The 10,779-nt window shown below is 42.9% G+C and overlaps 1 protein-coding gene across 1 annotated transcript in view; it reads left to right on the forward strand.

Moving 5' to 3' along the window:
• The window catches only part of STARD9 (StAR related lipid transfer domain containing 9), a 259,017-nt gene extending 248,344 nt beyond the window's left edge, over positions 1–10,673 (forward strand). Inside the window, exons 28-34 of the mRNA XM_019519085.1 lie at positions 302–410; positions 3,583–3,725; positions 4,628–4,692; positions 4,776–4,981; positions 6,721–6,800; positions 8,697–8,855; positions 10,412–10,673. Coding sequence (XP_019374630.1) covers positions 302–410; positions 3,583–3,725; positions 4,628–4,692; positions 4,776–4,981; positions 6,721–6,800; positions 8,697–8,855; positions 10,412–10,513 — 864 coding nt within the window. The 3' untranslated portion in view covers positions 10,514–10,673. The remainder of the gene's footprint in view (positions 1–301; positions 411–3,582; positions 3,726–4,627; positions 4,693–4,775; positions 4,982–6,720; positions 6,801–8,696; positions 8,856–10,411) is intronic.
• The last annotated feature ends 106 nt before the right edge of the window (positions 10,674–10,779 follow it).

Genomic DNA, 10,779 nt, shown 5'->3' on the forward strand with positions numbered 1-10,779 from the left:
TGTGTGTGTGTGTGTGTGTGTGTGTGTGTGTGTGTGTGTTTTAGAGACACTGTAACATTGTATATGTGCCCTCACCTTTCCTCCAGTTTTAGTAAAAGAAAGTAATAGCTCCAGGTTTATTATTTTGCTAGATTTTGTAGCCAAGGCTTTCTCAGAACAACTTGAAAGAAAATCAGTTACCTTATCAACAGGCCTGCCAACTTTCTGAAATGTTTCTTGCTAAGTACATAGTAGTTGTTGGATTAGGTAACTGATCTTTTTCCAGTCCTCACTACCAGTTCTGTCCTCTTCTGCACATTAGATTCCTCCTGGAAGTGTAGATCTTTCACGAGGCGATACAAGAGGTCGCTCAGCTGTTAGAAATAGTCAACTTTATGTGTTAGAGCAACTGCAAAAGGATTCAGCATGTGGTAAGTTAAAAATGTATTTTCTTATACCTGAGTCCATGTCACCAACTGGTGTAGGATTTCTTATCTATAATCATTTTTATCTATATCTATCTATCTATATATATCTGTATCTATCTATCTATATATCTATCTATAATCATTTCTTATCTATAATTATCCAAATGTGATTTGATTGGACTCTAAAAAGCATCTTCACTATGCAGCTTTGGGAAAAACTGGAGCACTAACACCCAGAAGCTAGGCTTAGCTAACTGAAAACTAAAATAGCATCGTGGTTCGTAGGAGCTAGTTCTCATGTTAGTATCTTGATGCTAGTAACATAGCAACATGTACGGCAAAAGGGAAGGTATGGATATAAATGCCTTGCAACACAGGCCTGATCTACGCTACCTGGTTTTCCTGGCTTCATGGGTGTAGGTTGTAGCCATGTTGGTCTAAGTACAGGCAGACAAGGTTCTTTGGGTAAATCCGATATCTTTTATTAGACCAACTCAAATAGTTGGAAAAATTATTCTTAGCAAGCTTTTGGGTACAAACACCAGCACATCAGGGTGATAAAGGGTGTTTGTGCCAGAAAGCTCGCTAAGAATAATTTTTCCAACTATTTGAGTTGGTCTAATAAAAGATATTGGATTTACCCAAAGAACCTTGTCTGGTTTTCCTGACAGCAGTTATGTGCATCTACACTCAAGGTGGCTCTGGCAGCAAACCCTCTTCTTGCTGCCAGCAGTTATACTATCTCTCCAAACAAATGGCAGCTTCTGCTGCAGTCCAGCAGTAGATATACCTGTGCCTCCTGCCACCTGACAGTCTCTTCAGCAGTGGGTGCTTTCTCAAGATGTATGCTGCACCTTGACAGCACAGCTGTTTCAGTAGAGCCATGCAGAGCTGGCAGAAGCTCTTGAGGTACAATTGCTCCAGTGGCTTGGTAGTGGCAGCTGTTGTCTGCTGTCACCAGAAACTCCTGGCAGCAGAGTTGGTACGTGTAGGCAAGGCCATACAAGCCTATGCCCAGAATTTCAAAGTTGTAGGCTTGCAGATTGCAATTTTAGTATGCACTTGACACACGTATTATAAAGTAATATGATAAATTACTGCATTTATCCAAATTCAAGATGACTGAATATAAGCTGACTCCCCAGTGATTAGATTCTATACATGGAAAATTAAAATTTTATAATCTAGAATCTTAACTATTGGAGGCTTATCTTAAATTTGTCCCTCCCCACTACTTCAGTGGGAAAAGCAGCGGCAGGGGGGCAGGCAACAGGATAATCAAGTGGCCTAACCTTTGCCACGTGTCCTCTCCACCACTTCCCCTACCCTGCTGCCTACCCCCCCCCCACTTTCCTGCCTGCCTTCTGGCACCTGCCCCCCTACTACTTGCCTCTTCTTCTGCCTGCCCCTCCCCCACTGCTGGATAAATTTGGTAGTTTTTCTGCATTGACTTGCTTACATTCATGGTCATATAGTTAAAAGATTAGGAGTTAGAGTTGTTCTATTCTTGGCTTCGTCATTGACTTAATGGCTTTTATAAGTCATTTGATCTTCCCTACCTCAACATACCCATCTGCAGAATAGACTTAATGATATGTAACTGTATATGGAAAGGCTCTGCATAAATTAAAAAATATTAGTAATATAGTTATTTCTGATCAGACCTACTTGACCTAGTCTTCAATTCCTGATTTTGATCGACATCCAATTACAATTTAATTCTCTCATTTGAAAAACTACCTTGGAAGAGATCATTTCTACCTTAGCTTCCAGCATTAATACTAAGTATGGCAGAATCTGCATCACTGCTTTGCTTGAGGTTGTTCTGGCTGACCTGGTCTTAACACGTTCATGCCACTAAGCTGTCCTAATAGAAACAAGCAACACTTTTGAAAGAAACAATCTAATATGGACTAAATTTTGAGCACAGTCCACTCAGTATCTCTGCCAGCTCAGCAGTAGCTCCATCTGCTATTTCAAGTATTTTTGCTAGCTTTAGGGACTAACCTTATGCATGTCCAGTCAGCCAAGCACAGAAGCCAGCACCCTGTCTAAGGAGAAGAGACCATGTCAAAGAGGGTCCAGACAGCCTGGATGAAAGCCTCAGGTCTGAGACAAATGTACAGGGTACAAATCAGAGGGTAGCTTGGAAAGGTGGCTTAAATTTCCCCTTGGGACTGCGCTGAATGTGTACGTGTAGGGTCTGTGTACATAATAGGGTCCCAGGGGCCCTCCAAGCCCTCTGGCCATGGGTTCCCTCAGCCTCATAGCTCTCCACCCTGCCCCCAAGGCAATGGACACTGGAGGAGGCAGACAGCAGAAGCTGGAGGAGGGAGGAGAAATCTAGGGACTCTGGTAGAAGCAGCAAAATTGCGAAGCAGGGAACAGTACCTAGGCCAGCAGCCCAGGGGCTGCATGCAGTCTGCAGGCTGCCAGTTGGATAGCCCTGCCTTAGGATATAAAAAATAAGATAGAGTGCTGGGTAGGTTACATCCCTAATTGTTATGTTTTATAGCTTCTAATAGATCTATCCTCTATACATTTGTCTACTCACTTTATGAACCCAGTTATACTATTAGTCTCTACAGTGTCCTGTGGCCATGAGTTTCACACGTGAATTGTGCATTGTGAACAACAGCAATTCCTTTTGTTTTAAACCTGTTGTCAGATAATTTCTCTGGGTGCACCCTGATCTTGTATTATGAGAGAGTTCAGAATGGTGCCCCTTACTTGTTCTCATACCCTTCATGATTTTATTTCTAGACTTCTACCATAATCTCCACCCCCTTAGCTGTCTCTTTGTGGAAGAGACGTTCTGTTGCTACTGGACCCAAAATGCTGGAAGGCCGGCTTATTTCCCCACCGCCTTCTGTTCCAAAAGCAAAACACACTTCTTCAGCTTTGCCTTTTTCAATATAAGCACATAGCACCACACAGCAATGCAGTGTGGTTTTAAAATATTCAGTTGGGTTTTCTCTTAGTGACAGAAAGAGGTGGTAAGAGGAGGGGAAGGGGAAGAGCTGCACATGACAGTTACATTGCTTATTAATGCATACTTGAAACTGCTTGGAACCCATGGTGATGGAGGAGGAACAATGGCCCAAGAGGAACAGAATATGATTTCTTCTCCCCTTCAATTCAGAGACTTTTCCTTTGTCTTCTTCACCCTCTACAGAGAGCAGCAGAGTTCAGTCATCACCCTCATCCAGTAGTATCAGCTGTAGGTTCACGCACGGACTAACAATTTCAGTCAGCTCCTCTTCAACCAAAGGATACCAGGATTTGTCCAAACACATCTTGACCAATGCTATCACTGAGGTGAGTAAAGGGAAATAAAGAAAAATAATACTGTACTCAGGTGGAAGCCCTGGTTGGTATGTGGCAGTGCACTGCAGGGCAACTGTTTTTCTCCTTGCTTAGTTATCAAGGTTCTGGTTTTGAAGGTCAAATACAGGAGGAGGCTTGGAGGAATTTAAATGGCAAAAGGAAATGGGAACAGGTCTTAGCAGCAGGGTTCAAAAATATTTAATTGTCATATGTCATCAGAAGTTTTAAATAGACAACACTCCACAACTTTATTTGGGGAGCACCAGGGCAGGGAAGAAATAACCACAGCAATGATCTTAATGAGTTTTGTACCATGCTGGTTTCTAAACAATTGTAATAATGTTTTCTAGACTGATGCCTTCATTTTAGCATTGCTGGGATGAGAATGTTAAGGCTAATTTTTCACCGTAACAAATGTGTATGTCCACTGTACACAGGACCTGTTAGTGCATTTGTTGTAGCACTAAGGTATTTCTAAAGTGCCTAGCATCTGGGTCTCTCAAAATATTTGTATATTTTTGAAGGGGTCTTATAGTTTGCAGTTAGAGACTAGGAAACCCAGATATTTATTACATGCCTCTGTTCCTAGGAGCACACTGACATCTCTGTTGCAGGTTTATATTCTCCTATCAAACCACCTCCCATGACAAATAACTGTGTTTACTTATAGGAGTCTGTTCTGGTGGAGAGTTGGAGCAAGAAGGAAATCAGCCTTAGCTGGGGGTCTTACCACTGAAAGATGACTAGATGTACAAAGTTAACTTAGCATTCATCTATAAATGCTTAAGGTGCCTCATCAGCCAGATGCTGAGGCAAACCACAGCAGTGGGAGAAAACTGAGCATAAATAGAGCTGAGAACTCTCCTAACTACATCTTGTAATTGTTTTCTAAGGTTATGGCAGCATGTTCAAATAACCTGAGGAACTTTTACAACTGTCAGGCAGCAGCTGGTTGGAAGTAAGTGCATGATAGATTTTTTTCCTTCTTGGCCATATATCTGTGCTATCCCAGAGCAAATCCTTGGAACTTTTTTCATTCAGATACCAGTGTATAGAAAAAGAGGTACTCATCTACTACAAAGTCTTCCCATCAGCAACTAAGCATGGGTTTCTGGGAGCAGGAGTGATTGAAAGACCTCTACCAAGTGTGTGGTGTGTAGTCAAAGACCCTGGCAAGAGGTATCTGTACGACAAAACTATTACTACAGTTCGAGTACATAAGAAGGTAACCAGCCATATTCAGTTGGGTAAGTATCAATGGTACTTCCTGTGGGGAAAGCAAACACCCTAGCAATTGATTTATGGATGTCACTGCTCTCTGCAGAAAAAAGTTGTATTTGTTCCTGATATTGGCCATTTTATTAGAGGTGGCAAAGTTAAAAGGCCAAAGAAGGAATAAAATTGAACGTACCTCAGTAACAATCCACAAGCAATAAGCTCAAGCACATGAAATAGGATGCTCTTGGTAAATAGGGACCCTGACACTGCCCATGGTGGACCAGAACCTTGGGGAGTGTAAATGAGATGCGTCTCTATATGCTCTACCACCACCTAGAAGCACTGACTGTGGTGAAGGTGGGCTTAGCCTCAGCAGTAGAGGCTCTGGCCCACAGTACGTAATCTTTGCCACTAATTTGAGCCTATCGTGCAGAATATGTCTCCCATCCATCTGCAGCTCCAGGGAGTTTCATCCTACGAGCCTAGACCTACAGTATATTTATACCAGTGTAACTGACTTTAGCACAAGTGCAAACCAGAAGATAATATCATACAAAAGACTCTGCTTAGTCTGCTACAGAATTATTATGCTGGTCTGAGTGGTAGCATAGTTGCCCTGGAGTGAGCTTTATGCTATTTGCTCAGGCAAGCAGGTTATTTGTATTTTGACCACCACCTAGAAGCAAGCTACAGCTTCTGCAGCTTACAGTCTGTTAAGGCTGAACTAACCTGCTCCTCTGGCCACTCTGGATCTTCCTGTAATTTACGTTAGTGAATCAAACCAGTGGCCACTGGACCAGACTTTTTGTGTATCCAGGCTCCAACACACTGTGTCCATTCCATGTAGGCTATTTCCAGGACCAGAAGTAGTATAGGTAGGTTCCTTCATGCAACATTGCACATACTGATGCTTACTGCTTCAGCGAAGCTTGTTGTGAACTCAGTACTGCACTAGACTCCTGCTTTGGGAGGTCACGTGTGCAGAGTGGGCATGGTATGCCTCATTACATCTATACTGCCCTGGTGCAGCACTGTAATCTCAGAGTAAAGTATCTCAAATTATTTGAATATGTAAAGGAAACTATTTCAGCTATAGTTCAGCCCCTCATCAATGAGAAAATTCAAAGTCAGACCCTAAATGCTAATTTAACATTTTCCTAAAAAATGGTCTTACTGTTTGGATGCTCATAATTTTCAATATTTTATTGGCTTCTATGGAAATGCTTCACTATTTGGAAAAATAAATAATTTTGCTACTTCAAAAAATGCATGCTATTACATATTACAAGAGCCACAGAGCCATTATTATTGTTAAATATATGCTAGTATCAATGCCTTGGGCATGACAGAGAAAATACGATATTTGTCTGAGTCACAGGGATAATAGCTGTAGTGAAAGGCTTTTAAAATAAGCAGCTACTTTTTGGCTTATTGCAGTTTCACATTCACCAGCTGCTCATGTAGATGCCTTTTCCCCTCAGTTATAATATGTAGCTTTATCAGCATTACTGAGAGGCAGCTTTAAAACCAGTGAGCAGTGAAACTGAACTCAAGAGACTGGCCTAACTGTGGACAGTGGTGTAAAGAGATCTGCAGTCTTACCCACTTACCAGCTTTCAGTCTTTTCAGTATGGGTCAAGTAACTCAAGGGCATTTACAAACATGCAGCTTCTGTAAGATCTGCCTAACTCAGTAGCAAGCTCTATTTCAAGAAACAAGGGAGGAGATGGAGTTGCTGCAGTGTGACTTTCCCCCACTTTTCTTATAGTGTATTTGGTGAGTGATACTTCACTGTGTCACCTAAAGCAACCACGGGATTTCTGCTGCATCACCATAGAGGCCAAAGAGGTAAATTTATCAGTGCTTTCCAAGATACAGTCTAAATTGTTTAATGATATTGGTGTATTTGCTCACAATTTAAGGTGATAGTAAGAATGTGGAGGAAAGAGGGGCTGCAGTCTTATTTCTTTATTAGCCTTTGCTAATAGTTTTCTTGGGAAGACATTTTCCTATGCTACAGGAGTCGAGAGCAGTGTTAACCATGAAGCTTTAAACCCTCACACTGTAAACTGGTTCTTTATGTTATTAAGTAGATTCATTAGTACGTGTAGTAAGACTACTCATGCATACCTTCCCTGAACAGGAGAACACCTTTGTATACTAATTTTGTAAGATGGGGGTTTTTTTAGCTGTAAAATGAATATCATGAAAGATATTCCATTTCCATTTGGAAGAAGGGAGCAGAGCATTATTGTGCTAGATAACAGCTGTGTACACTCTTCGTTCTCATGTTGATAGAATGGCGATAGGTTGTAGGTTAACCCAGCCTAGCATTTGCAAGATTCTCAAGGGGTAGAAAAAAATGAAGCCGAAGAATTGGTGTTAGCATTGCGGAAGGAATGTAGTTCAAGAAGTGTCTATGCTCATTATGTGCACTTAAATTAATGCATCAGTAAACAGGGAGGCATTTAAATAGCTGGGGACACAGCAGATTTTCATTACCCCATTAGTAACAGAACATATGGAGCTAGCTAGATTTACAAAAGTACCAGAAGTTGAGTGGTATAGTACCTCACCACTGCTTTCCTCTCCACTCGCAGGGGACAGGGCCGCACCAGCAGAGCGCCAAGCCTGGCGCTGCTCGCAGAGAATGGCTTCTGCAGCCCAGGCAGCACTGCTTGCAGGAGATGAGTCCGCACCAGCCGAGCACTGAACCTAGCGCCACTCGCAATGGATGGGGCTGGGCTCAGCGCTCGGCGGATGTGGGCTTATCCCTTGAGTGGCGCTGGGCTTGGTGTTTGGCTGACACTGCCCCATCCCCTGCGAGCAACGCTGTCTGGGTTGTACTAGCCACTGCATGGGACAGTGGTAAGGTGTATAAGTTGAGTTTGATTTTTAAGACACAAAAATTGGACTTCAAAACCTGACTTATACACCATGGAATATGGTAGATTCTATACATAGAAAATGATAAGTTTTACAATTTTCTGTGTATAGAATCTAATTATTGGAGGGTTAACTTAAAATTAATTTCTCCCAATGCTGTGGCAGGGAAAGCAGCAGTGGGCTTCTGGGACGGACCCCTGCCTGTGCCTCCACACCTGTTGTTCTTCCTGACTGCTCCCCCCACTGCACCTTGCCCCTCACATCTCCCATGCCTGTGCCTACCCCTTGCATCCCTCACCTGCTGCCCCCACCGCTGCTTATCTTCTGAGCAGGTCTGCTCCAGGGAGAAGCAGCAGCAGGACCAGGTCAGGGTCAGGGCCAAAGCAGAAGATAAGCAACAGTGACTAACCAGGGGCAGGACAAAAAAGGGCGTGAGGTGTGGCAGCCACCTTCTCTACTTGGCTTGCACAGCTACATGGTACAGCAGTTTCAGCAGCTGCAAGAGTTAATGTCACTGCTTGTGTGTCATTTAGCCCACAACAAGCCTTGCAGTCTGGGTCTAGCCAGTGGGGCCAAATGAGTTTGAGAGCCCTGGTTTAGAGCCAGGGAAACTGACACAAAGAAGTAAGAGATCTAGGGTGACTCATGTAACAAGAGAGAACTCCTCCCTAGTCTGTTATTAAATGGGTGGATAAGATTTGAGGGAAGTGGGGTGAAGGGATTGGTATCACTCAGACTGGACTTTCCTCTAGTATATTGTATCTGAACCAATTAATAAAGGTTAGTTAGTCCATGCCCCTTAAAGGTTTCAGTCTGCGCTGTACTCGCTAAACAATTGTTTCCCATGTTCACATGCAGGAGAACCTGTCCATTTTGGCTATTCAGTCTGTGTATGATGAGTCCATGCCTCGTCCTTGTAAAGAAGTGGTGCGAGGTGAGATTCTGCCAAGCGCTTGGATACTGGAACCTGACGTACTGGATGGGAAAGACATTACCAGAGTCATTTACATGACGCAGGTAAGAGGTTCTATGCAAGTGTTTGCTTTGATTCAGCTACAGCTGTGCTTAGACCTAAACAATCACACTACAGACGCATTAGGCAACAAGTAAATTTTTAACCTCAATACAGCGTGGTGAGCACTGTCAGGAAGTCTTGCAGTTTGACAGATTAGTAATTACAGAACACTTTGGTACCCAGTACATACAGGGCAGTGTTCCAGGCACAACTTCTACAGTTATGTCCAGACACCTGGCTCCATATGTAGAGGTTTTTCAGTGCTATTAGAGCATCTAGAGACTGGATTAGTGAAGGCATTACCATCACTACCAAACCTTGCCTTGTAATGTCTGGACAGCACTTGGTTCACAGTATGTTGAGCTCTATGCATGCTATCTATCTAGCGTTAGAAAGGATTTTGATTCTAAGGGCGGACAGAGAGACATTGCCTTTTAACACCTTTGTGCTGCAATCAAAATCATTATGGTGGCACAAAGCAAACAGATATCAATACCCTTTGTTGTACCACAATGTGGTTGTGCCAAAAGGTAGTAATAATTTGTGCCACTTCTTTGTGATGGGTGTCTATTTGCTTCATGGTGGTAGAGCGCAGGCAGCCCAGAGATGCCTGTACTCTCCAGTGGCCCCAGCCAGGTGCTCCAAGGGCTTAAGGGGTTTGCCTGTGTCCTGCACACCTCGGGAATTCCCAGGCAGAGTTGGGTCCCTCCACCCCTGGGAGTGTCTGCCCAGCTTCCTCCGCTTACTGAAACACATCTCCAGGATCTCCCCACAGCAATGGGCAATGTGTATTTTGCCCAGTGGAGTGGATCAGCGCTATGAGACGTCCCTGCACAACTGATCTGCTTCCTTTGACGATGTCTACTTCTATCCTAAATAGTCCAGAATCTGGGCATCTCAGACTGGCTTCATAAGTGTTTGTTAGGTGCTTTCAGGTGCTCATGTTAAAAATAAAATAAAATCATTCTCAAAGTATTAAACCACCATCCTTACAAATTCTCTTATGGCCATTATATTAAATAGAATTCTAATATACATAAAGAACATAAGAGAAGGGAATGAAAGTATCTTTATGAAAAACACACACACAATAAAAACAACACTCAATAGTAAAGCCTTCAAGACAGACCAAGCTGCAAACAATCTCCCAAAAGATAATTACTGTTTTAGTCCCCTCTTCTAAGATAGTTGGGCTCATTAGTATTCAAATGCCAGTCAACAAGGAGGTAATAAGTTTTAAGATCTTGTCATTCTCCTCACCTGCCAGATACAGACCTGAGTACAAAGCAGTAGAGCAAGTGTCAGAAGGAGATGACAATATATCATATATAATGGTAGGTCCAAAGCCAAAACACCTTTTTATTTGTGCTTATTTGTTTCTTCATACCACTTCAGCAGTCCTTGTAAACTGCTACATTTTGTGGCATAGGCCTATTGCCTCTTGTTGTATCTGCTCTATATTTCTATACCATAGATATTTTTGGACGTGCAGGTTGGAGAAGGTTTCTTGGCTCAAAAGCATTAACCAAACCATCCCCATCTCTTCTCATTTCTATAGGTGGACCTTGGGGCCCCAGCGATCCCTGCAAGGCTTCTGAGTTCCATTGCTAAGAGACAACCTTTGGTGATTGCTAGGCTGGCACACTTTCTTGCTAGTTAATGTTTGGCATGATAGTTGAGGAGAACAGCTAAGTGCCAGGGCAGCAATGTAATTATCTTTATTCTCCTAGTGGACAAAGTAAACTACTGGCTTAGAAAACACACAGACATGCACCAGTTTGGATCTGGGGTTGAAAAGCCAGTGGCTAGCTAGGATTGTACAAAAATATCAGGGAAGCAACCACAGAAACAAAAATGGGGAGGGGGGCGTCTATTTCAGACAACCAAGCTGATGCCCTTGCAGAAAATGTCTGCAACTGCCCTTAC

Source organism: Gavialis gangeticus, unplaced genomic scaffold (assembly GCF_001723915.1).
Source record: "Gavialis gangeticus isolate Ggan-Ray unplaced genomic scaffold, GavGan_comp1, whole genome shotgun sequence".
In the NCBI taxonomy this organism is placed as follows: Eukaryota; Metazoa; Chordata; order Crocodylia; family Gavialidae; genus Gavialis; species Gavialis gangeticus.